Source organism: Mustela erminea, chromosome 7 (genome assembly GCF_009829155.1).
Source record: "Mustela erminea isolate mMusErm1 chromosome 7, mMusErm1.Pri, whole genome shotgun sequence".
NCBI classification, from domain to species: domain Eukaryota; kingdom Metazoa; phylum Chordata; class Mammalia; order Carnivora; family Mustelidae; genus Mustela; species Mustela erminea.
This window is the reverse complement of record NC_045620.1, coordinates 1,177,359-1,202,830: the sequence shown is the minus strand read 5'-3', so window position 1 is coordinate 1,202,830 and position 25,472 is coordinate 1,177,359. Positions and strand designations below refer to the sequence as shown.

Genomic DNA, 25,472 nt, shown 5'->3' with positions numbered 1-25,472 from the left:
GGTGACAGCAGAAGCCTGCACATTTCAGTGCTTTGGGGTTTGGGGTGCCTCCAGAGATGGTAGCCAAGGAGAATGATTGACCGTGAACATGAACCTGGCTTGTTCAGAGTCCCTGGAGGCGTCCTGATGCAGGGCCAGGCATCCCCCTGGAGGACCACAGGGAAGCCGGTGGAACTTGGGTTCTTTCTTTCTTTTCCTTTTAATTACTTCCGCTCCAGACAAAACCCCGCCGGGATAGACATTATTGAGTTCAGAATGTTCCAGGGCATTTTATCAGGCTGCTCTGGTTCTCAAAGCCTGCTGGGCTCCGCGGGTGGCCTCTCGCCGGCCTCCTCCTCCCTCTCTAAGGTGGGGTGGCTGGTGGACAGCAGGCCGCAGCCCGCTCCCACGGCTCCAGGAGCCTGGAGTCTGGGCCGGCACCCAACCTGAGGCACCACCCCGTCCCTAGGGGCAGGCTGCACGGGGTGGGTCTCGGGCACACCGGTGCTCCCCAGGCCTCTCGAGGTGCCTACGCACTCGTTAGCGTCGGAGAACCGACGGCTGCAGTTTGCATTAATACGTCTGAAATGTTTGCTCCTGATTTACCTTTCAAATCGTGCCCGTGGGTGAGTGCCTCGGGAGGATTCCTGGGGCAGAGCCTGTCCGGTGAGAGGCTCAGCCTGGCAGTGCTGACGGGGAAGGGCCCTGAGCCCAGGCTCGCTGGGGCTGGCGTTTCTGGGAGGTGGACGAGGGCCCCGTCGCCAGGACGATGGATGGAGACAGGACCCAAAGAGCCCGGACCAGCAGTGAGTCGCAGGGGAGCTGCCCCTTGCCGCCTTCCTCATCGCGATTGCTGGTGGACAGTCTCCTGTCCCTCGGCGACAGCCCGACACTGATGCTGTCTGACACCAGGCCTTTGGCAAACAAGGAAGGAGCAGGTCCCAGGCTCAGAGCTCCCAGGTGGTAGTGCTTGGCTAGAAGTGAACTCTTGTCCTTTATCTGGTCGACGCTAGCCTCTCTAGCACAAAGACGCGCATTTACTTCTTTAGAAAGAAACGTTCTGTTTTAGTAAAATGTGTGAATTGTTCATGTAGATACGTCTCAAGGAATAAAATCCAAAGTGAAGTCTGGGAACAGTGAGTCCAGTGCTGCTCCTGACGTGTGAAAGGCTTTCCCACCATCAGCTCCGGAAGGTCAACCCGCTCCGTTCACACACTTCCCGTGACGGGGACCTCACTACCTACCAAAGTGATCTCTAGTCAGCTCCACTGGGAAATGCTGCTCCCAGCGGGCTCCTCCCAGAGGCCAGGTCTGCAGAGCAGCTCGCCGGCCTCTTCCAAGCAGACAGGGAGGTCCTCCCGAGAGTCCCTCATCCTCAGAGAGAACTTCTCCTGGGAACGCTGTTGGTGGTTTTTCCTCTCACACGGTGGGGCCAGGAATGGAGGCCGATACTCCAGGAGTGGCCAGACCTCGCCCCAGCGTCCAGGTGTGGATGTGTGCATGAAGGCAAGGTCAAAACCAGGGGAGGGGGGCGGGCTGGCATGAGTGGGCAGCAGCCAACCCTCTGAAGGCAGAGCATTTCACAAATAACCGAGCAAATGTGGATGCGTGCATGAGCCCCAGCACCGGCCCTCCCCAGCCCCCACAGGAAGAGGTCAGCCACGTCTCCTCGGTGGCTGTGCAGGCCTCAGGCTCCGTGCGGCCCCGCAGCGGCCCCGGATCATGCTTTGGTCGTGTCTTCCTTACCCAAACCCAACTGCCGTCAGGATTTGAACACACACACGCTGACTTCTGTAGACTTCTTTCCTTTCCTTTTCTTTTTCCCTGTATTTTGAGAGAGAGCGAGCACACGCACGTACAAGCGCGGTGCAGGGGCAGAGAGAGGAAGAGTCCCACGCAGGCTCCACGCTCGGCGACGAGGCCAGCTCGGGCTCCATCTCATGACCCCGAGATCAGAGCCTTGAGCTGAAATCACAGGGTGGTCTCTTAACAGACAGACCCCCACCCCGCCGCAGGAGCCCCTAGATAGACTTTTTCTAAAATGGATTCATTTTGTGGACACTAAAAGGGAAACCTTGTGGGGCATCAGTGTGATCCGCTGTTGCTGTACTAACTGGGCAACCCTGAGAGGCCCTCTTTGTGGCTCCGCCGGGCCCCTGCCTCAGTCCACCTACTGCCATCAGGGACCTCGGAGGAAGTGTTGTCATCGGCCCCGTTGTACGGATGATGTAACTAGACCCAGAGAAATTAAGCAACGTGTTGGAAGTCACACAGGGGAGGACAGCGTGAGGTTCGGAGAGGACCTCCTTCTGGGGGCCCTGCCGCCTATGCGACCCACCCTGCTGCGCCCGGCACAGGCACGGTCATTCCAGCCAGGACGCTGCGGGCAGTAAGGGCTGGGTTCCCCGGGGGAGGGTGCTGGCCTCACCGCGAGCCAGGATGGGCCCCCCACGGGCATCCCCCCCAATTCCCGGACCCCAGGAGGCGTCGCGGAGGCGCACCCCGGCCGGCACCCCCGCGCCGCTGCCCTGCCCCCACCGGCCCCGGGTGGCTTTTCCGAAGGGTTGGCGGGAAACTACACTTCCTCTCACCCTAGCCTCAGGTCTGACTCAGAGACCGAGTCGCCACAGGCCTGGGGACGCCACCGCTCGGCTCTCGGCTTCCGGCCTGCAGCTTGGGGCCGCGGTGTCTTGGAGCGTCCCGGGGCTGCGGAAGGATCGGTCAAGGGCAGGCGCTGAGCGCGGGCCCGCGGAGACCTGGGGACCCGCCCGGCCCCGCCGCCCCCGCCGCCCCCCGCCGCCCCCGCCGCCCCCGCCGCGCGCGCCCGGGGCTGTCACTTCGGGGGCGGGCCCGGGGCGCAGGGGGGCCGGCCCAGCCCCCGCGCGGCGCAGCCATTGGCCGGGGTGGGCGGGGCCAGCGGTCGCTGCGGGGCCGGGCGGCCCCCGCGGGGATGAATGGAGCCTGAGCCCAGAGTCCGCAGCCGCCAGAGCGCGGGGCGCAGCGCGGCGGCCGGGAGTCGGGAAGGTGAGTGCGCCGGCGGGCGCGGGCGCGGGGCTCGGGGCGCCATCGCGGGGCGCCGCCCGGGCGCGCCGGCCCCGGCCTGCTGACGTCAGGAGGGCGGCAGGTGCCCGCTGACGCCGGGCTGGAGCCAGCGGGCTCCAGGTGGCGCCGCGCCGGCGGGGCGGGACGCAGGGCACGGGCGGTGCGCCCCGCGGCCCGGCTGCCTCTGGGAAATCGGGGGCAAACGCGCCTTCGTCGCCGCCAGCGGCCCGGGAGGGGCGGCGGGGCTGGTGGCCAGGGCAGGTGGCTGGGCGCGCACGCAGGCGCAGGCCCCGCGGGTCAGGGCAGGGACGGACGCGGCTCCCCGGGGTGCAGAGGGGCGCGGCCTCCACCTGCGGCGGATCGGCTGCGGCTGAGTCCAGGAGGAAATCGTCAGGCGCAGAAGTTTCTCGCGGGCGGCCAGGCTTTGTTCGAGCCGGGGGCGCGGCACACACATCGCGGCGGGGGCGCGGGCGGAGCCTTCCCCGCGCGCGGGGCCACGCCGGCCGGCTCCTATTCCGGCCCCACCGCGGGCAGCTGGCGCCGAGCGGGGCTAGGGGATCCGGGTGCCCGGTTGCGGGCAGAGGGCTGGGGAAGACGGAAGCGAAGAAGCCGACCCGCTTTAGGCGCCCTGTGGGCGCCCTTGGCCCCGGACCGGGAAGCCCGAGGCGGACGCTGGCCTCCCACCTTTGTGGCGGGCGCGGGCAGGGCGCACGGAGTGGAGCCTGCGGGGCCCTGCGGGGTCAGCGCCACGAGGACGGAGACAGGCAGCGAGCACGCGCTCCCTCGTGCGCGGGGGACCTGGTGGCGGGGCCTGTTCTGGAGGCGCGTGGGCGCCTCAGTACTTTTCCGCCCAAAGGAACCGCTTCCCATCGCTGAGCCACACCGTGCTTTTCAGGGCCTGGGTTCTCCCCGCCTAATCCGAAACTGGCTTTACTCAGTGAACCCAGACGGGGCCGAGCTGGGAAATTTCGTTGCCGGCGCGGAGTGGCGGGGTTCCCAGGAGAGGAAGCCTCTGGTCGTAGCAGGTTCGTAGTAGGAGCCGGGGCAGAGCTGCTCAGGGAGCAAGTGGCCCGGACCCGGGGCAGCCAAGTGCTGTGAGCTCTCAGCTAAGCCCCACACGGCATCTGAGGCGCTGCTCTTGCTCTGGTCTCACAGGGAGGAAACTAAGGCAAGAAGAGATCGGGGCCCGTGCCCGCGGGCACACCGCTAGTATGTGCTGGGGAGGCTTCAGTCCAGCTTTGGGTGACTCCTGACACTTTGCAACTCTGTACCTGGTGGGGAGCAGACAACCCGGGTGAGGCTGGCCTGACGGACAGCAGTGTGGCAACAGGTGGGGGAGGCTGGGGAGGCTGGGGCCGTTGGCCCGGAGGGCCTGATGCCTGTGGGATCCGGGGAGGGGCCTCTGGGGAGTGAGCCCATGCAGCCGGCTTTCGCAGGAGCCGCGAGGGGAGGGGACAGCAGACCCTTGGGGTCAGACCCCATGGCGGCCCTGCCTCGGTGCTGTTTCCTGCTGGGCAGAGCTGTTGGGCACTGCCTGGACATGGTTTATGGGGCTGCTTCCCTCGAGGGTGGCCATGGCCTCATCTGCCTGGGGTGTGGCCCCTTGAGCGGGTCCCTGAGCAGGTCCCAACCAAGTCCCTCCCAGTCTGTGGTGAGGTGGCTGGGTGTCCGGAGGTTGGGCTCGACAATGGCCAAGTGAAGGGGGGTTTGGGGGCTGATGTTCCATCCTTGTCAGAGGACCCAGTTCTGAGGGACTCCACTTGACTCGTCTGGCTGTCCCTGGTCTCCGGCGGACCCTGCCTCAACAAGCGGCCGCAGCATCCTGAGCTCTTGGTCTCTGTCTGGCTTCCGAGCGACCTAGAAGGGTCGGAGCACGCTCATCCGGCTCCCAGTTCAACAGGGCTGAGCCCGTGTCCGTCTCTGGCTTTGTGGACTCATGCTGACTGTGGCAGGTTTGGTCCCCAAGGCCTCGGCGTGCGTCAGAAGGGAGCGGTGCAACTGCTACCGCAACCGGAACCCTCAGACTCTCCCGGCCACGCTTCTTTCTCCGTTGGGGACAGAGGCCACAGAAACATTCCCCACTGAGCCACGTGGCCTCCTGTTTTCAGGTGTGGCAAAGAGCCCATTGTCTGCTTTTGGAAGGGGACACACAATAATCCTGAGACACTCCCAGCTGCTTTTGTTCTGGGACACTGAGCTGCCTGTCTGACTCAGCGTGAGGGTGATGTGTGGAGGCCCCCTCTGGGGCAGGACCCGGTCCCCCATGACGGATGGTCCCAGGCCCCTCAGGACCCCACCCCAATGAGCGGGCAGGAGGCACCAGCTTGGTCTCTGGCAACCAGGGCTTTTGTGGTGGTGGGGGGGGGGGCCTGGGTCCTGTTAGCAGGGGAAGAAACTGGCCTGCTGGGCCCCGAGTCACCTCCCCTCCTTGGCTGGTCACGGGGACTCTTCCTGCCGCAGGCCCTCGGCCTGCTGTCCTCAGACACCCCTCATTTCCCCTTGGTGGCCATGGTGCAGGCCCCTCCCACCAGCCTGACACAGAATTAGCCTCTCGAACCGCAATTCTGGGGACTGGTGGACACGCTTTGCAAACCACCTGCCCTTTGGCAAAGGTGGTCCCTTTGCAGCAGGCGAGGCCCCCTGAAGACCAAGCACCGGTGGGGAGGGTCACAGGCTCCTGAGGACCAAGCACCGGGTCAGGAGGGTCACAGGCTCCTGAGGACCAAGCACCAGGTCGGGAGGGTCACAGGCTCCTGAGGACCAAGCACAGGGTCGGGAGGGTCACAGGCTCCTGAGGACCAAGCACAGGGTCGGGGGGTCCCAGGCTCCTGAGGACCAAGCACAGGGTCGGGAGGGTCCCAGGCTCCTGAGGACCAAGCACCGGGTCGGGAGGGTCACAGGCTCCTGAGGACCAAGCACAGGGTCGGGAGGGTCCCAGGCTCCTGAGGACCAAGCACAGGGTCGGGAGGGTCACAGGCTCCTGAGGACCAAGCACAGGGTCGGGAGGGTCCCAGGCTCCTGAGGACCAAGCACCGGGTCGGGAGGGTCACAGGCTCCTGAGGACCAAGCACAGGGTCGGGAGGGTCCCAGGCTCCTGAGGACCAAGCACAGGGTCGGGAGGGTCCCAGGCTCCTGGGCCGGGGAATCACCCACACGTCCTCTCCACATAGGGGTGGCTTTTTCTCCATGGAGACTTGGGGGTCCTCAAGGTACTGCTCCCTGGCCCAACGCCTTTTAGGACTTGGGATCTGCTGGTCTGAGAGTCACCCATTCCGGCCCCACGTTTATGTGCGTCCTGGTGGTCGGCCTCTCACAGATGCCCTTGAGCTGGTCCTTGGACCCACGGGCCTAAGATGTCACCCGGACCTGGCTGACCCTGCCTGTGCCCAGACAGGCCCATTATGGGGCCAAGCCAGTGCCCCCGCTGCTCTAAACCCTGTGAGGCCCTTCTGTAGGTCTCAAGTCCCATGAGCTCCACGTGGTGCCCAGACCCACTAGCAGGAGAGAGGCTATCTCCCTCCTCCCCATGATGCCACATTCTTATTAGGATCGGAGAAACGCAGACACAGAGAGGCCTGCCACCTGCCCAAGATGGGAACAGCGGCCTGGCCGCAGCGCAGCCTCTCTCTGTCCCCTCCTCGGAGCAGTCGTTATGGGTGGGGAAGACGAGTAAACCTGCGTGTGCCTCTCTCTGGTTCATCCTGCCCTCCCTATGTGTCTGCTTGCTGGTGGGGACTGGGTGGGGAGCAGGAAGTCTGGGCGAGACACCCGTCGAGGGGCAGGCCCTCCGTCTCTCTCCGACAGTCCTTCATTGTTGGCCTCCATGCAAAGTGGCCAGCTTCCCGCCCACTCAGCTCTGCATGGTCACTAGGCATGCAAATACGGGGTCAGGCACTGCTGTAGTCGCCCCAGATCCTGCCACCCGGTGTCTGCTCTCTCAGTAGCTTCGAGCCCCTTCTTCAACAAGCAAAAGCCCCCCCCCCCCCCCCCGGCAGAGGGAGAGACACCAGGATGGGCCTCGGTGGCAGGAGAAGGAGCTACCTGAACAACCTCCATGGGTCACGGAGAGAAGGACCCAGGGTCGTGGCGTGGGGGGGGTGCGGTGGAGACCCAAGGTCACAGTAAGGGGGAAAGTACCCAAGGTCACGGGGAGGGGTTGGGGAAGGACCCAGGGTCACACGTGGGGGGGGTGGCAAGGAACCAGGGTCATAGGCAGGTCTGGGGAAGGACCAGGGTGGGAGGGGCGAGGGCAGGAGCAGGACGGAGGAGAGGGTGGAGCCCTGTGGTGTGGGAGCTCAGGCTGGGGCCTCCATGTGGCGTGTGGCACATGTCACGGTGACATGGGCTGTGGCTGTAAACCTCGGAGCATCCAGGGTCGGAAGGGGTCCTGCTGGCTGGAGTGTAGGGAGGAAGCAGAAATGAAACCGGTCCGTGCCCCAGCTGCCACAACCCCAGCCAGTGGTTCCGGAGGGAGCCTGGGGGCGCCCTGGCCCCGATATGGAGAGCCCCTGCTTCCCCTACCCTGGCCCCGGCCTCCCTGGGGGCGTTTGCTGGGCCAGAGCCAGACTGTTCCTGGGAGCCCGGCAGAGGAGGGCCCGCTGTTGTGGCGTCAAGGGACCCTGGGAGCCTGGCAGAGGAGGACCCCGCGCCCTCCCACCTGCTAGGACTGCAGACAGCCCTGTGCAGGCATCTGTGGCGAGCAGAGGTGGGCCCCCCTGGACTGAGACCAGGGCCCCGCTCTCGGAGACGGGGCTGTGGCGACCCACCCAGGGGCCTGCTGGCTTCTCACCCAGCAGCTGCCAGGGGGGCCTATGGGTGGGGGTGGGGGAGGAGGAAGTGGGACCCAGATTTCTAGGAGCCTAGTGGCTCAGACTCTGGGAGGTGTGGCTGACGGCCAGGCCAGTGTAGACCCGTGGTCTCCTCCCGAGTGAGCCTGCGAGCACACGCGCACACACGCACGCACACGCACACACACGCGTGCACACGCGCACGCGCGCACACGCGCACACACGCGCCCTTGTCCCTCCCACTGCAGCCCCAGGTGCAGAGCCTGTTCCCCAGACTCCCGGGAACACACTATCCTCGCGGCTAGTCCCCAGGGGCTCCTCTCCCCGCCAGAACAGACGGAGGGCTCCTCGCTGCGGTGGGACCAGGGACAGGCCCGGAGGGTGGGATAAGGTCCCGGGACCCCGGGCTCCCTGGGAAGGAGCTGGAGGAGGGGAGGCCGTCCAGGGTGTGTGTCTCGGGTCTGGAAAGCCGTCCGGGCTTCTGCAGGGAAGCTCACAGCCTCGCTGTTCCCCCACGACGGGGACGGCAGCAGCGAAGGGCCGGCTCGACCTGTGAGCTGCACCCGAGACAGAGCCCCCAGCCCGCTCAAATCATGGGGAGGTAGGGGGCTCCTTCCTGCTGCTGGCATTCCCATGGAAGCCTTGTCCCTCATCCTGGGGCCGCACCCCTGGCTCCGTGGGGAGGACCCGCCCCCCGAAACGGGTGCGTGGCTGAGGACTGGGCCACAGAATGCTTGTGAACAGCGACGGTGGCAGGGCAGGCCCCCGGCCCTGGAGCCCTCCTGGGGCCCCTGCAGGCCAGCTCAGCCTCTCGCCTCTGCTGGCTCTGCTGTCCTCACTGCACCAGGACCGCTGGCCGCTGGCACCCACGTGACTTCCCTGGGCGTAGGGGGCTGTGAGCACCTCACGCATAGGACCGGGTCCTGGAGGTCCCCAAATGCCACTGCCCGGCACAGGCCTTGCGGACAGCAGGTGGTGGTGCGAAACTACCCGCTGCGTCCCTCGGGATTCTCCGCAGAAATGGTCAGGAGGAGAGACAGACACACAGAGAGATACATATGTATCTGTGCGCACTTAGATCTTTCTATGCATCTCTTTATCTCTCTGTGACTATTTATATGAATCTATATATGTTATTTACATTATTCTATCAATAAGTTATAATATAATAATATAAATATATATTGTGTAATTATATTATATATATAGGAGTAGGGGCAGCCTCTCGGCCTGTCCTTCCTGCTAAGCACTGTCTGTGGCCCTTGGCTCCCGTGGGTCTGCCTCCTGCCTCTGCCTCCTGCTGCATTGCCCGGCCCGCTACTCCAGCTCGGCTCAGCACTCACTGACCGGGACGTTGGCCCCCACAGAAGGTGCCCGCCGGGCTCCATCAGCAGGTGGAAAGCAGGCACACATTTTGTCCAGACCGGTTTGTGATGGACATGCTCTCAGGGCTCCAGGAGAAAGCACAGTGGTGCCCAGTCCTCCCAGGAGGGGCCGCTCCCTCCCCGTGTGGGCCGCTGGGTCCTCCAGCCCCTGGCACCTTCTGCCCATCCTCCCCTCGGGGGCCTAAGATACAAACCGTAGACAGTGTCCACAGAGCCACCGGCCTGGCCTTAATGTGGGTCAGCTGACACTGCCCGGGTGGCCAGCAGGAAGGGCAGCCGGGAAGTCACCTTCTCCCGGGTGACCACACTGACCACCTGGGTGTCCCTCTGCCCATCTTGGGAGCAGACCCTGGAAAGAAAGTGCCCGTGATCAACCTAGGTCACGTGCCCACATCCCAAAGGACTGCCACAAGGGATCTGAGGGCCAGGAGATGGAGACAGAGCAGCTCTGTGCCCATTGGACCTGCACGTCCCGGTGCGTGCCGCTGGGCTCGGCCACTACAGCTGTGAGGCTCTCAGGCAGGGCTGCTGGCCCCCTGTGGGCCAGGCCCGCCGACAGGCCTCTATGGGAGATGGTGTCCTTGGGCACACAGCACATCCTTTGACCTCAGACCTCGGCATGACTGTCGGCGCACCCTCGTCCAGAGCTGTCTCTGGCACCCCGCGCACCTGTTGGCACCAGATCCGCCCGAGATCCTGGTGCAAACTCGGAAATGTCTTCTGGAGGTGCCACGACTCTCAGGACCATCCTGGTGGCTGGGAGACTCCGAGGGTCACAGGTCTCCAGACTCGTTCGGGCTCTGCCACTGGCCTACAGATGGAGCGGACGATTCCAGCACCGCCCCCCTCCTCACGCGGTGTCCCTGGGGGGCCCACCTCCCCGTGTCTGACCAAGAGCCTTGGTGAGAGCGAGAGCCTTCCAGACCATGCAGGGCAGCGGCGGCAGGACTCCAGGCGTCAGGACAGTCTGCAGAGGCCCCATCCCGGCTGCCGAGCTACCCGGGGACCGCACAGTGGGGAGGGGGCGCACGCCAGTCAGGCTGCTGACCAGAGCCGCTGGAGGAGGCTGCCCGGGAGGAGGCTCACGGCCCACAGCTCCGAGGGCTGCTGTTCAATTCTGAGGCACAGGTGGCGGCCACCAGTGGGTCCTCCAGCTGAGGGTACCCCGGACTGGATTTCTGCCTTAAATAATGCGGCGCGCCGGCATAAGCGTCATATGTTCACTTCCAAGACCCTCAACGGTCGCTGCAGGGGAAACTTCACCACGGACTCGGAGCCGCACAGTGCCGTGCTCCTGTGGCTCCTGGTTTCTAAAGGGAGAACTCTTCGCTGTGGCCGTCCGTATCACAAAGGCCAGCTGCCCGGCCACCTCCTGAGCCCTTGCTCCCGCAGAGGCAGGACCAGCGTGCCAGGCAATCCGGGGCTGAGTGAGCAGGTGTCTGATGGCGGCTGGTGTCGCAACCACCTCCTCGGGGTACCGACCCATGAGTCCTTCCCGAGGCCCGATACTGACCTTTCACCCGCCGCAGGCTGCTGGGGGCTTCCCGGAGCTCCCCGTGGCTCCCATGGCCCCGGCCCGGTGGAGGTTCCGGGACTCCAGGGCCCTGCGTCATGTGTGTGGTTCATGTGTGAGCAGGTGTGTGTGTGTGTGCGGAGTTGCAGGTGGCTGTGCGTGGGCGTGTGGATCTGCAGATGCGTGTCTGCACACGTGCACGCATCTAGAGGAAAACGCTGTGGTGCCATCAGCACAGGCGGCCTCTGGGCCTTGGAATTTGGGGTAACATCGAACCTTTGCGGTGCTTCTCCGTGTGCTGTTTTGGTGGCCTGCCTGAGCCGTGGGCTGGGAGGTGCCGGGGCTCGTGCTGGGGGCTGTGGTCTGCGGGCTCTGCCGTGGTCGGGGTGCAGACGTGGTGCGTGTGGAGGTGGCCTCTGTGACCGCAGCTCCAGCAGCTGGGTCTCTGTGCGTGCGAGGCTGCCAGCCGGCCAGAGCTTCTTCCAGGAGCAGCCCCCCAGCTCTGCCCGTGTTCGAGCCTGCTGGCCTCGCGGCTCTGTGATAAGGCCCGAGCGCACTTGTGGCCAACGGGGATGGCAGCCGTGGAATTCTGCAGACACGCACGGCCTCGGCACTTGGCCGCAGGTAGCCTGTGGGTACCCGTGACCGTGGTGCGCGGCCGGCTCCGGACACAGACACCGCGGGCTTGGTCCCGGTTCCTTCACTGTGGTGTCAGGGGACGGCCGGTCGCACGCCCACAGGCTCTGAGGGGTCTGTTAAGCTCAGTGGCCACCTCCCCTCAGGCCTGTGGCCTCCTGGAAACCAGGCCACACGGGACAGCTCATGGCGTCCCCAGGGGCTGGTGAGTTTCCCACAGCTCCGAGCAGAGCTCTGTGAACCGGGCGCTTCTCCCAGCGCTGGGGGCCAGAGCCTGAGATCAGGGTGTCGGCTGGGCTGCGCTCCCTCTAGATGCTCCAGCTGGGGTCCTTCCCGCGTATCCAGCTCCTGTCCCCCGCCTTCCTCGTGGCTGCGTCCGCCTGGTCTCAGCCTCTGTTGTCACGCGACGTCTCTGTGTCTTGTCTACTATGGACACTTGTCCCTGGATTAGGACCCACCCAAACCCAGATGACCTCATTTCAACCCATTAATCACATCAGCAAAGACATTTCTTCCAAATAAGGTCACACTGAGTGTCTGGAAGCACCTGTCTCTTGGGGAGACCACCATTTGACCCCCTCCAGGCCCCTCCAGGGCACAACAAAGCTGCGCTTTACTAGGCTGCAGGAAGGAGCCTCTGCTGACAGAACGGACGGCAGGAGCCCCTGCCAACGTCCACCCGACACCCTGGACTATGCGCGGTGGGGGCAGGGCTGGCCTGGTGAACCTGGGTCTGAGGACACTTCGTGGTCCTGGGTCACCACCAACGGGGTCCCTGCCCTGGGCGAGGCCAGCAGGCTGCTCCCCAAACCTCAGAGCTCAAGCCTGAGCTGTTTCCGCGGCTCCCGGAGAAAGGCTCCAGACAAAGTCAGGCTTCACACCTGCTGGGAGCCTCTGAGCACGAAGTGGCCCAACGCAAAGCGGGGGGGGTGTGTCAGAGTCCTGGGGCTGCCAGACGAAGGACCACAGACCTGTGGCTGAAACTCCAGGCCTTGACTACTCTAGCTCTGGAACGGGATGCCTGTGGGGGAGGGGTGGCCACGCAGGAGCCCCTGCTCCAGGCTCTGTCCTTGCTGGTGGACGGTTCTCACGTGCTGTCCGCCTGTGCGAGCGCCTGTGCCCAGGCCTCCCCTTTCTCTATGACCCCAGTCCCAGTGAAGCGGGGCCCGTCCTGATGGCTTTTCACCTCTCCAAAGACGCCGTGTCCCCATACTCTCATGGCTGACAGAGTGTCTCCTCCGGGGGGACACAGCTCAGCCCAGAACCAGAGGTCACTCGGGGGAAAGTAAAGACCCCGGCGGAAAGGGCCCATAGCCGCCGCCTACAGCGCAGGTGGGATGTCTTCTCCCACTGCGTGTGCGAGCACGCTGCTGCTTGGTTTCTGGTGGGAGAACCAGCCAGAGGCTGGGGTGTGCAGAGGCAGCCGTGTACCCACGTCGGTGCGGCGCTTTCCGACAGGGCCCCAGGAGCCTCGGGAGGCAGGATTACCCACCCCCAGCCCAGGCAGGGCCCCTGGAACGGGGCTGGGTAGGGAGCGGCAGACAGAGGGGGCGCGGGTGCCTTGTCTTCCTAACGTGTCCGTGTCGCCGCACACGTGTCTCGAAGTGACGTCTTGAAAACCTGCCGCGGCAGCGAGTGCAGGGCGCGACCCTGCTGCCACCCCTTCCCTCATTGCCCTCCAGACTCTGGACCAAAACGAGTGCTGGAAGCGTGTGAGTTTAATGAGGAACCGAGGCTGGACAGCATGGGGGCCCTGTCCACCGGGGCGGTCCCTCCAGAGCAGCGAGCACAGCTCACGCCCACCGAGCAGAGGCCACGGGGGACTGGGTGGGTCAGGGTGGTCCTGGGGCCCGCACGGGCATCGACTGTGGTCTTGTCCAGGTGTGTGGGTTTTGGTGGTGTGGCCCTGGATGCAGGAGGGGCAGAAGGTCAGCCCCATGAGACTGGGGAACGGGCAGCAGAGCCACCGGCTGCCCCGAGGGACCAGGCACAGGACGGGGCATGTTCTCTCCGAGATGTCGGTGTGGTCAAGCGTCCACGTACGTTTTCTAACCAGAAGCTCTTCTCACAGAACAAACCAGCCACTGGACTACCCTCGGGCGGCTTCTGTAGCTGCCCCCTGCGCCCCCCGGGCGGAGATGCCTCAGCACTCGATGGGGGACAAGACCCTGGTCTCCAAGCCGCAGCTGGTCTTCCCAAGCCAACCCTCAGCCGCAGACGGCGAGTGCGGCCACGGACCGCCCAGCAGGCGGGCTTCCCTCGGCTCACCCCGGAGCCACGGCGCCCTGGGTCCTGCCGTGCACAGCCCCCTGGACGCCTGCAGCCAGCCACTGTGCCCGCCGCAGGCTGAGAAGCACGGCCCCCGGACGCCCCCTGAGATGCGCTACGTGGCGGCCAGGCCACAGAGCGCAGCGTGCGGCTGGGGGGCCTTTGCTCCCAGGTGCCTGCAGGCCTTCAACACGCCCCGCGGCTTCCTGCTCTTCCTGTGCGCGGCGGCCTTCCTGCAGGGCATGACCGTCAACGGCTTCGTCAGCACCGTGGTCACCTCCATCGAGCGCCGCTTCGACCTGCACAGCCACCAGAGCGGCCTCATCACCAGCTGCTACGACGTGGCCGCCTGCCTGTGCCTCACCTTCGTCAGCTACTTCGGGGGCGGCGCGCACAAGCCCCGCTGGCTGGGCCGGGGCGTGCTGGTCCTGGGCGCCGGCTCGCTGCTGTTTGCGCTGCCGCACTTCACTGCGGGCGCCTACGAGGCTGAGGTGGCCGAGGGCATGGGGACGTGCCGGGCCAACCGCAGCGTAGCGTGCCGGGACCGCGCCTCGGGCCTGTCCGGGTACCGGGTCGTCTTCATGCTGGGCCAGTTCCTGCACGGCATGGGCGCCACGCCGCTCTACACGCTGGGCGTCACCTACCTGGACGAGAACGTCAAGTCCAGCTACTCCCCGGTCTACATCGGTGAGTGCGGCTGCGGGGCACGGGGCAGGCACGTCCTCGCTGGCCACGCATGGTCATGGGTGAGGCCGCAGGTGCGCGCGGGCCTTCCCCCGGGGCCGGGGTCGGCCGGCCCCTTGCTGTCCGCAGCAGCCCGAGACTCCGCTCCTCCCAAGATCCCCACGTTTACACGGACTGAGGTTTCTGGGTTTCAGCCTCGTGCCCACCACGTCCCCACGTCCCTCCTGCCAGGCCAGGCTTTTCGAGGGAGACCGGCCGGCACCCGGGGCCTGGCCGCACCTCGTGTGCCTACTCCGGCTTCCTCCCTTTCACTTTGGGCTCTGTCCCTCCAAGCGGCTCAGCGGTGCCCACCCAGGGACACGGGGTCCCGTCACTGCGACGGGGCACTGGCGGCGCTGAGCAGAGCACCAGCCCACACAACAAGGCCATGGGGACGTCTGCCCCCTCGAGGGACGCAGAGTCCGGTGCTGCCTGCCGCTGCCTCTGACAGGAAATCTGTAGAGGTACTTTTTAAACGTCGGCTGCAGGGGCGCCTGGGAGGCTCCGTCCGTGGACGCTGCTCGCGTCTTGGTCTCAGGGTTGTGAGTTCAAGCCCTGCGTCAGGCTCCTTGCTGCTGCGGAGTCTGCTTAAAAAACTAAAATTAAATAAACAAAAAATAAAAACGGAACGTTGACAGCAGCCAGATCTCCAACACGGTGGAGGCTGTGTGGACACGAGCCCTGGGCTGAAGGGCCCGAGCCGCGGGGCAGAGGGCGCCCTGTTGCGGGGGGGGCTCCTGTCCGGTGGCCCCGGGGCCCCTCCGCAGCTCCCCTCTCCCCACAGCCGTCTTCTACACCGCCGCCATCCTCGGCCCAGCCGCCGGCTACCTGATCGGAGGCGCCCTGCTGAACGTTTACACCGAAATCGGCCGCCGGTGAGTGTCCTGATTCTGCCTGCTCCCTGGGACAGCACGGCGCTATGGGGGCCGAGGGGCCTCCCTGGTGTTTGGCGGACCGGGGGCCGGGGGGCAGGGACGGCGTGGCGGGTCCGCAGCTCCCCGGAGCCAGGCGACACCGGGACCCGTCTCTCTGAGGCCCAGGGCGGGGCGGCTGTGGACTTCTGAGCTGCCAGGGTGACTCCTCCCCGTGGGGTCTCCCTAACGCCGGCCGGGCACCCCAAATTCAACCCAGGTCTGACAGACTTCCCAGACTCAGTGCAGGGCCCGCAGGAGACCCCCCCAGCGGCCGACACCAGCCTCGGGTGCCGGGAGCCCGCAGCCTCCGTCCAGCCTGGCTCCACGATCCCGCTCTTGGGCGAGATGAGCCACTCGAACAGCTCACGGGACTCGGGAAGGCGCCTCGCTCACTAGATGACCCGTTTATTAGACAGATTACAGGCCCGGAGCGGCCAGCTGGAGGAGGCAGGAGGGCAGGTGGGGGAGGGGGTGCAGGTCCGCGTGCAGGTTCCGGTCACTCCACACCCCACGGCCACCCACCAGGAGGCTTAGGTTTTCATGGACCCGTGTGCAGAAGGATGGCCAGCGCGGGTGCCCTGAGTGCCCGTGGACGGGACGCTGACCCCACGTGCCTCTCCCCACAGGACGGAGCTGACCACCGAGAACCCACTGTGGGTCGGCGCCTGGTGGGTGGGCTTCCTGGGGGCGGGGGCCGCCGCCTTCCTCACCGCCATCCCCATCCTCGGCTACCCCCGGCAGCTGCCAGGTGGGTGCTTCCCTCTTCTCCTCTGGGCTGGCGGGGAATCCGGACCGTCTGGGCCCCCGTCCTGCAGGACTGGCCTGCCCCGTGCCTCTGGCCACGGGCTCCATTCCCCTGTGGCCCCTCCAGTCTGAAGCTCCTTCTGTCCCCCCTGGTCCCCGGTGATCTCCCCCACCTGTCTCCTCTCGGCCAGCAGGTCCGCGGTCACCGTGCTGCAGCCCCGTACCACATCGGTCCCGGGGACCTTCCCAGAGCTGGGAGCGGGGAGGGGCTTCAAGCCACGCCCTCGGTCTCCGCCCCCCGCTGACATCTCTGTGCTGCCAGGCTCCCAACGCTACGTGGTCATGAGAGTGTCTGAAACACACCAGTCGAAGGACAGCAGTCACAAGGCTGCCAGCAGCCCCGACTTCGGGAAAACCATCAGAGATCTGCCTCTGTAAGTCCCTTCCGGGGGGTGGTGTGTGCCTCTCACCTGTGTCCGTGTCCTGAGGACCCTTGGGGAGGTCTGCACCTGCCAGATCTTGACCCCAAGCTAGGAGAGTCCGTGTGAGCCTTCCAGGGCCACGTGGTCAGCGCACAGATCCTAAAACTCCCACGTGACCCGGGGCACTTCAGGCCTCTGCCCCAAAATGGGGAGACGAGGGAGCAGCAGCCAGAGCCTCGTCCCAGGGCTGGTCCTGTGGGAGGGCCAGCTCCTCCTCTGCCTTCTCTGACCATTCAGGAAGTGTCACCTGCTGGGCTCCGGGCTCGTGCCCACCCCCCCCCGCCCCGTGGACCCTGGGAGGAGGGATTGTCCCCGGCTCTGCCCTCACGGCCCTGCACCAGCCCCTGCCCTCCTGTGCTCTCCCTTGTGTGTGACCTGACCCGGCTTCACCGTCCGCACACACAGTCGGGCTGGAAGATCCCTGGCCTGCCCTGGTCTCAGAGAGACGCGGGTCGGCGGCTCCTGGCTGCTCAGCACCCCTCTTCACGGGCCCAGGCGTCCTGCAGCAGGCCTCTCCCGCGGGTGGGAAAGGAGCCCCCCGGACGGTGGCCAGCCTGGGTCCTCGGGGTCACTGCGTGCCGCTTGCCCCTCCAGGACTCCCGGGCCTGAGCCCAGTAACGGTCGTGTCTAACCGGCCTCAGGGGGCTGGGGGCTCGTAGTGGCGGGAATGAGACCCCTCTGCCTGTTTGCCGTGGCGATGTGAAGAGGTATCAGGATCAGAGGTGGCCTCCGGGGAGGGCCCCACGCTGCCCGCTGTCCGCTGCTTTGCTTCCCGCATGCAGAGGAAACAGGGCTGTCCTGCTACGGGTTGGGGGGTGGCCCCTGACCCATTCAGGGCTTGGTTCTCCAGCTTCCCACTTCCTGTGAGACCAGCATAGCGTTGCCCACTCCTGAGGGCACCCCCAGAGCAGGCTGAGCTGGCCCAGGGCCGCAGGGGCCAGGGCTATGAGACTGTCTGTGTGGGGCCAGCCCAGCCAGTCTGCCAGCACCGGAGCAGAACCTCCATTCCCTGCACCCGGCCTGGGGCCCCAGCAGGTCAGCAGCCCTGGGGATGGCGGCCGAGAGGTTTGTGCCCAGGCGTAGCTCCCCGAACCAGCTACTGGTAAGAAATCCTGTTAGCTTCACGGGGAGGGGACCAGCTCAACCCAGGGCATCCCCCACACCTAAGAGCCCAGCAGACGAGGTCCGGGGCCGGGGCCGGTGCAGACCCCAGCCAAGCCCCTGTCCCCCGGCACCCACTCTGGGGGCATCTCCTTCCCTTCCTGGACATGGGACCCAAGTGCCAAACCGAAGAGAATTGTTATCAGTTTTCAAGCCTGAAAGTCAATTTTGCTGAGAACCAGGGTGGGGAGTGGCCCCGGGGTGAGTGTGAGCACTGCCCGTGGGAGATGCCGGGGCCCAGGGGAGTGTCTGTCCTTAGCTCCCTCCTGGACGCTGCTCCAGGCCCCCGTGCCAAGGCATGGCTGCAGGTTCCGACGTCTGTTCACTGTCGGCCTGCGTCCTAAAAAGAGAGTTTGAGCGCGAAGGTGTTCGCAGCTGCTGTGACAGGTGCACAAGATGAGAGCGGCCATCTCCCGGCTGGCGCAGGGGTGACCAGAGGCACCCCTGGAAGCTGGGTCTCTGGGGCTGGGGCTCCCGAGGACAGCACTGGCACCTGCTCTCTTCAGAGAACAGCTCTGAGCTGCGGGTTTGAGAATTTCAGCCCAGGGGGCCGCTCAGAGCTGCTCCCAGCCGCGGTCGGATGGTGTCCTTCATGGCCACCACCTGCTTTTCCCTCAGTGCAGGAGCGAGATGACCCGGCCTGCCAGGACCGGGGGCTCCGGAGAGACCTCTGCCCCCAGCCCACCTCGCTCACCGGCCCCGGGGTCAGGGACAACCGTACCTGCAAACACCTTGGGGCCTAGTCCAGGCACCTGCTGCCCAGTGGCCAGATGGCGGGGGACGGCTCGGGCAGTCGGGACGGGCAGGCGGGAGAGCCCCCCACTGAGCTGAGCCCCCACCCTGAGCTGAGCGTCTTTACTTCCGGACCCCACGGCTGTGATTTTCATGTTTTCTGCTCAGAGGAAAGACTCCTTAAGGAGTCTCTCTTGTTCTGTGCCCTTTTTTTTTCTTTTTTAAGATTTTATTTATTTATTTGACACACACGGAGATCACAAGTAGGCAGAGAGGTAGGCAGTGGGCGAGGGGGGACCAGGCTCCCTGCTGAGCAGAGACCCCCCCCCGATGTGGGGCTCAATCCCAGGACCCTGGAATCATGACCTGAGCCGAAGGCAGAGGCTTTAACCCACTGAGCCACCCGGGCGCCCCGTTCTGTGCCATTCTTGACATTTACTCGGCAGTGACCAGCACTCGGGCCCTGCTAGGCCTGAACCCCAACAAGATGCAGAGCCCCAGTTTAGCCAAAGCAAGTGGACCTCAAAGAAACTTGGTGCCCATCCCAAGGCCAGGCAGTGTGGGGCAGGCCTCGGTGCCCAGCCCGTCCCTCGGCGGGCACATGGGGGTACAGCCGCCAGAGCTCATGCCTGACGCTCTCAGAGTTGGCCACAGTGAGACCTGAGACCAAGTATCCCCCAGGGCCATGCAGGGGTCCCATTCCCTGTCCAGAGCGAGGGAGCAAGGCCAGCTTCCCTGGGGAATCAGTGGGCCAGGTCCGGGGGGCCGATGTCAAGATCCTCCCTCGGGATCCGGCAATACCGCCCCCACCAAGTATGCACCAAGAGGAACAGGGGGGCGGCCCTATCCACTCGGAGCCTCCTTGGAGGGGCCCCTCTGTCTCACCCCTTCTCCAGTGCTGGTAGTTGGGAAGGGGCCCCACCCCCCGGTGCCCATTCCCTTTCCGTGGGGGCCTGGTGAGTCCTGGACGTGGGACAGCACCTCCCCCAGCCCCCGGCTCCTGGTTCAGGCCATCTGCCAGGGTCGTCACAGCTGCCCCGCAGGTCACTGAACCATGCACTCAGGGTCTCCCCGCACTGGAGGGGGAGAGCACTGATAAGGCTCTTCCCCAGTTTAGCAGCTCTGTTTCCTGGAGCCCGTTCCCCACCAGCTGAAGCCCAGCCTCACGCCCTCTCTCAGTTTCTCTGGGATGGATGCGGAGTGGCCACAGCTCACAGCCCACTCCACTCCCCTCTCAGGCCCAGGGCCTCTCTGTCCTCAGGTGGATGGGACCACGGCCCCCAGGAACAGTACGTCCACACACCCTGCTCTGGCCCACTCTGACCCTCTGTCTCTTCTCTCTTCCCCATCCAGCTCCATCTGGCTCCTCCTGAAAAACCCTGCATTCGTCCTGCTGTGTCTGGCTGGGGCCACCGAGACCACGCTCGTTGCCGGCATGTCCACCTTTGGCCCCAAGTTCCTGGAGTCCCAGTTTAGCCTGAGCGCCTCAGAAGCCGCCACCTTGTTTGGTGAGAACACTTGTGGCATCTTGGAGGGTCCTCTGCCTTTTCGTGAGTTCTCAGATGGGTGAGGGGTCTTTGGAGTATCTTTGGGAAGTCCCACTCTGCGTGAGGGCTCGTGGGTCCTGCAGGGAACGCCCCGGGAGCGGGAGTCGGTCAGCGGTGTCGTCACGTGGACCTGAGGGTCCTTCCCGAGAGGCGGGAGTGCCGTCTGCAGCGTGCTGACCAGTTCTCTCGGCAGACCCTCCTGGAGGGGATCTGCTCTGGGAGGGCCACGGGGAACCCAGTCTGTCTGTGCCCCCCCCGGGGCCTGGGTCTTTGTCGTCCCTGGCCACTGCAGAAGGGGTGTAGGCAGTGGTGCCCCCCTGAACGGCTGCACGCTCGGGCTTGGCCATACCCGTGAGCCTGGGTGGGCCAGGGGACACGCTGAGCTGGGGGCCGCCCCGTCAGGCGGGCAGGGCCACTGGGCTCTCCGCTCCCAGACCTGCCCTGCCCTGCACCCTTCCACCTCCAGACGGCCGGGTGTCCTTCCTGGGGGTCCCAGGACCAAAGCTGCCCCAGCGGCCCCCAACCAGCGGCTGCTGCATGGACAGACGGACGGCTCTGGGCCCCTGTCTCCGCCCCACCCCGCCCCGCCCCCCGGTAGCCTGGGGACGAGAAGAGCCAGTGGGCTGCCGGCCCTGTCCTGCACCCCCAAGACCACGCTGAGCACCCCCTCTCTGGCAGGGTACCTGGTAGTGCCAGCAGGCGGCGGTGGAACGTTCCTGGGCGGCTTCCTTGTGAACAAGTGCAGGCTCCGCGGTGCGGGTGTCGTCAAGCTGTGTGCGCTCTGCGCCCTGACCAGCCTGCTGGCCACCTTCGTGTTCTTCGTCCAGTGCCCCAACGTGCCCATGGCCGGGGTGACAGCCGACTACAACGGCAGGTCAGGGCCGGGCGGCACTGGGGGTTGGGGGGACGCCCAGCACACCGATCGGGGGGGGGGGCACCAGTGGCCGCGAGGGATGGGGAAGGTGGGGTTGGCAGTCGGTCACTGGAGAGGGTCACAGCCGCAAGACATCGGCTCACGGTCACTCAGAAACAGCCCAGCGTCAGCCCTTAAGAAGCCGTGAACCCAGTGTTCTGGTCTGGGAAGCGAGACCATGATTGCCCAGCTCCCCTCCACGTGTGCACACGGAAAGTGGCCCAGGGTCGGCTCTCACGTGTCCCCCATCATAGGGATGTGAGAGCAGCAGCCCTCTGTTGGCACTTGGGGAAGAGCAAAAGCAGGTGTGGACGGCCTGCCGCGGGCTGGGCGGGCCCCTCCTGGGATTCCCTGCGGAGTGGACAGGTCGCGCAGAGCACAAGCATGCCGTGGTGGGACGGTCCTCTCGCGGGGCTGGTGGAGAGGAACCGGCTCCACCGCCGTGGCCCCCACGAGGGCTCTGCCACCACGGGAGGGAGGCGGGAGCTGGGCTTGCGGCCGCTGCAGAACACAGTGCCCGAGTGCAAGCAGGAAGGACCAGATGCCCGGATGGAGTTTCCTATTTGCGTGGAAACGAGGAAATCGTGTGTGTCCGTGATTGCCGCTGTGTGTGCGCACACGATCTGTGCAGACGTGCGGCTGCGGCCTGGGGGGCGGGCGCCACGGCGGAGGGCTTTGGCCTGGGTCCTCTCCTGGTGCTGGTGTTCCGGGCCCCGGGCACACGCTGCCTCTGCGACGGCACAGGGACGCGCACGGGACCGGGGAGTCGCAGCAGAAGGGGGCACGGCGCGTGTGGCGTGAGCGTTTCCAGCGATCCCGCGCGTGGGAAGCGCCTTCCTCGGCTGGAGCCCTTGTGGCCACCTGGCCGAGTCCTGAGGCAGGACACCGCCCCCACCCCCCCACCGCCTCCAGTGCTGGCCCCATCCCACCGCCGCCTTGTCTTCCACCCGCAGGCCCCTGCCCGAAGGCCGCCTGGAGCTGACGGCCGCCTGCAACGCCGCGTGTGCCTGTCGCCCCGAGCACTACAGCCCCGTATGCGGCTCCAACGGCCTCACCTACTACTCCCCCTGCCACGCGGGCTGCCCCGGGGAGGCGGCGCCTGGCGCGGACGGCCGGAAGGTGAGTCCGGCTGCTGCCCGCGAGCCGAGGGCGCCGCGCTCCGGGAGGGCCCCTGCCCCTCCCTCCGGTAATCGGCGCTGTTGTTGCGCTCCTCAGGTATACCGAGACTGTAGCTGTGTCCCTCAGAATTTTTCCTCTGGTTTTGGCCATGCTACTGCAGGGAAATGCACTTCAACTTGTCAAAGAAAGTCCCTCCTTCTGGTTTTCATATTCGTTGTAATTATCTTTACATTCCTCAGCAGCATTCCTGCACTGACGGCAACCTTACGGTAAGCCCCGGGCCTGGGTTTCACTCTGGTCCAGAACCTTCCCTTGCAGCACGCTGCGGTGGAGCTCTGCAGATCCCGCAGGGTACGTGCGGGGGTCCCCAGGAGCACGAGCTGCCTCTGCGCCGGGCTTCCCACCCTGGGAGGCAGTGACGTGGCTGGGGGCTGGGCCAGGCCCTGGCTGCAGGCCTGGGGGTGTGACGTGGCACACTGCCACCCTCCGCTGAGTGTTGATGCTATCTTCCGTTTCAGGTGTGTCTGTGACCGGCAGAGATCCTTTGCATTGGGAATCCAGTGGATTGTGGTTAGAACTCTAGGTACTGTGCACTGCGTTGTGGAGTGGTACAGTTGCGCAGTGTGTTCACTGCACAAGGGCACCCACCATTTGTCTCCTCACCTGGCTGGTGTGCGTCCCAGGTGGCCTTTGCCCAGGGAGCGAAGGACGCCATTCCCTAACAGTCCACTAGAGGGACCCATGGTCATTGATTTGCCCAGAGGGTGGCTTCTCCTTAGCACAAAGGGCATCAGAGGTCCCCCCAGAAGGGAGCTTTGAAGCCCACCTTGCACCCCTGAGATCACTGAAGACCGAGGCCCCCTTTCTGAGAACCCGCACAGTCGGGATCTCAGCGCAACCCGCCTGCCGTGCCTGCCCGGCGCACGGCCAGGACTGATGGGCCTCTCTTCACAGGGGGCATCCCAGGGCCCATTGCCTTCGGCTGGGTGATTGACAAGGCGTGCCTGCTCTGGCAGGACCAGTGTGGGCAGCAAGGCTCCTGCTTCGTGTACCAGAACTCGGCCATGAGCCGGTACATGCTCATCACTGGGCTGGTGTACAAGGTGAGAGAGGCGGCAGCTGGCGTGCTTGCCTGCCCAGCGCCCTCCGCATGGGAGTCCTGCGGGGCCCTGAGCTCCGTGCGCCTCGGCAACGCTGAGCAAGGGCCACAAACCTGGGGCTGAAAACCGTAAATATTTATGGTTTCCTCGGCTCTAGAGGCCAGACGTCCCACACCCACATGGCGCAGGGTCCAGTCCCTCGGGGAGCTCTGCCGGGGCGGCGGGGGGTGATCCGGGCTGGGTCTTCTCTGCCCCCCCGGGTCACGTGGCCTTCTCCCTGTGTGTCTCCTTGTTCCTATAAGGGCACCTGGCATGCCAGGTGGACACACCCCAAAGCCAGGGTGATTTCATCTCAAGATCCTTAACTGAAGGGACATCTGTGAAGACTTTCCAGCGGCAGGTTCTGAGGGTCGGGGCTGGGGCGCCTCTGCTGGGGCGCCGTTCAGCCCGTGAAGCCCTCCACCTCCTCTGGGTCCTGTTTTGAGTCAAATGGTGTTTTCGTTCCCTCACGAAGAGCATTGTGGTCCTCACAAGGGTTCTGCAGGAAGAAGGGTGCTCTCATCAGAGCGGGGCTGGGGCGGGGCAGGCCGCTCTGGTGTGGTCCAGCGAGCTCCCCCTCGCCCCGCAGGTGCTGGGTTTCCTGTTCTTCACCACCGCCTGCCTCTTGTACAAGTCCCCCTCAGAGTCTCCCGATGGCCTGGCAGCTTCTCTGCCCAGCCAGTCCTCGGCCTCCGACAGCCCCGTGGACCTCCAGGGCTCCCGCTCCGCCCCACGGCTGCAGAGCGCCGTCTGACGGCGCACCCCTCCATCCACGGGCACTTCCCGAGAACGCTGTCGGATTTCTCCCTGGAAGGACTGACCCCTCACCGGTTGGTCCCCCTCCGTGCTGAGGACCCCCCAGAAACCTCCCGTTGGATTCCAAGGGTCCTGAGCTGGTGGCGGACGCGTGTGAGTCACAGACACCAGGGAGAGCAAGCAGGGCTCGTGCAGACTGGCACACCTCTGGCCCAGACCCTGGGGACCAGGGTGACGGTCCCTCCAGCTCGGGAAGGACGAGGCCCAGCAGCCATTCCATTCCCACTTCCCGCTCCGTGAAGGACACAGCCACGTGTCACTGAATTTCCCCTGGACACTCAGAACCATCTATGCAATCTTACCTGAGCTGTTCGTTCTAGAAGATCAAAGAGGCCTGCAGGCCTGGGCGTGGCTCCCGGAGGTCACCCTCCTGTCCCGGAGCCTGGGGAGCACCCCCCGCCCCCGCCTTCCCCGCGCACACAGGCCTTATGTGTGGCTCCATCGAAAGCACTGGATGAAAGGATGCTCTGGCCCCCAGCGCAGGGCTGATCACCGGCCGTGCTTCCCAGCGGCTTCTGTCCACGACACCCTGCTGGCCTGCCGGGCCTGACGTCCCGGTTCCTCCTGAGCATAGGGCACAGGCGTGAGGCCATCCGCAGGGGCGCGGGCCCGCGGGAGCCGCCTTCTCGGGGTGTCCAGCCTGCCCCCCTCCCGTCCTCAGAGCGGCAGCACTCCGCGGGCTCATGGGAACGCGGCCGCCGGTCACAGCGGGACTTCGCGGAGTGTCTGTTGGCGGGTGTCCTCCGTTAAAATGATGTGTGTATAAATATATTTTAATACCTAAAACCTATCTCTCGGTCCAATGTGTTTTGTTTCCATGAATTTGCAGAGTTCGGTGGTTTTATACGTGTTTCCTGTGGGTTTCTGTGAGTTGGGCTCTCCAAGTCCGAGGGACGCTGGCCCCAGATGAGTGCTTTCCGGGCCCCGAACTCGCCTGGGTGGGCCTCTCCCCTCCCTCACTGTGACCCCAGAGTCCCCTCCCTCCAGAGCGCAGCCCCCGGTGAGTGGGCCTGAGTCCTCAAACCAGGGCCCCACTTTCTGCCACTCTCCGGAGCAGCGCAGAGCGTCAGGACTCAGACCAGGACGGCCGGACACAGCGGTCTGTGCAGGAGAAACGTGTGCATTTCTGTGTGAGAGGCGCCCCCCCGGGGCACTTTCTCCCCGAGTGTCCAAATCTGAGGGAGCTGTGACCACGTGGGGTGATGGCCTGTCCACGTCTTCTCCTAGAGAGCCGGCACGTGGCCACCACAGTGCTCAGCAGACACACCCTGAAAGAAGCCATGGCGGACGCCGGCAAGCGGTCTGGGCCCCGGCGTCCTGGCTGGAGGTTCGGAGCGGCCCCTGGCCCAGAGTACCCGCAGTGCAATGGCAGGAGCCCCGTCACCACGAGGCATTAGGGTGCCCAGGGCAGGTGCCCCTCGAAGCTCACCCAACAGGCATGGCGGGGCACCTCTGCCCCCTTGTCTTCTGGGGATGGTCTGTGGCCGGAGGACCAAGGCCTCAGGGCTCCCGGGACGTGCCCTGCCTTCCCCTGGTTGAGTTCAGGCACCTCTGGCTATGACCCCTGGCCCA

At 65.3% G+C, this 25,472-nt stretch overlaps 1 protein-coding gene across 11 annotated transcripts; it reads left to right on the top strand.

The window, feature by feature from the left end:
• The first annotated feature begins 2,888 nt into the window (after positions 1-2,888).
• SLCO4A1 (solute carrier organic anion transporter family member 4A1) lies at positions 2,889-24,690 on the top strand. 11 transcript variants are annotated; one of them, XM_032350116.1, is made up of 12 exons: positions 2,889-3,003; positions 13,414-14,297; positions 15,118-15,208; positions 15,874-15,995; positions 16,314-16,425; positions 19,720-19,874; positions 20,592-20,787; positions 21,780-21,945; positions 22,042-22,214; positions 22,464-22,528; positions 22,900-23,048; positions 23,674-24,690. In XM_032350116.1, exons 2-12 carry the CDS (start codon positions 13,481-13,483, stop codon positions 23,836-23,838), a joined length of 2,211 nt encoding a protein of 736 aa, XP_032206007.1. In that variant the 5' UTR covers positions 2,889-3,003; positions 13,414-13,480; the 3' UTR covers positions 23,839-24,690. The 11 variants fall into 11 exon arrangements, 8 of the variants coding, with proteins under 8 accessions (XP_032206007.1, XP_032206008.1, XP_032206001.1 ...); XM_032350117.1 differs by lacking the exon at positions 2,889-3,003 and adding an exon at positions 12,980-13,054; XM_032350110.1 differs by lacking the exon at positions 2,889-3,003 and having other exon boundaries at positions 13,053-14,297.
• The last annotated feature ends 782 nt before the right edge of the window (positions 24,691-25,472 follow it).

What these genes read in the sequence shown, in the direction of transcription:
- SLCO4A1 (XM_032350110.1), top strand. Translation starts at nt 13,064, where the DNA reads ATGAGGAACCGAGGCTGGACAGCATGGGGGCCCTGTCCACCGGGGCGG. An exon ending in ACCATCAGAGATCTGCCTCT is followed by an intron (nt 16,426 to 19,719) that starts GTAAGTCCCTTC and finishes TTCCCCATCCAG; the next exon opens with CTCCATCTGGCTCCTCCTGA. An exon ending in AGAAGCCGCCACCTTGTTTG is followed by an intron (nt 19,875 to 20,591) that starts GTGAGAACACTT and finishes CCTCTCTGGCAG; the next exon opens with GGTACCTGGTAGTGCCAGCA.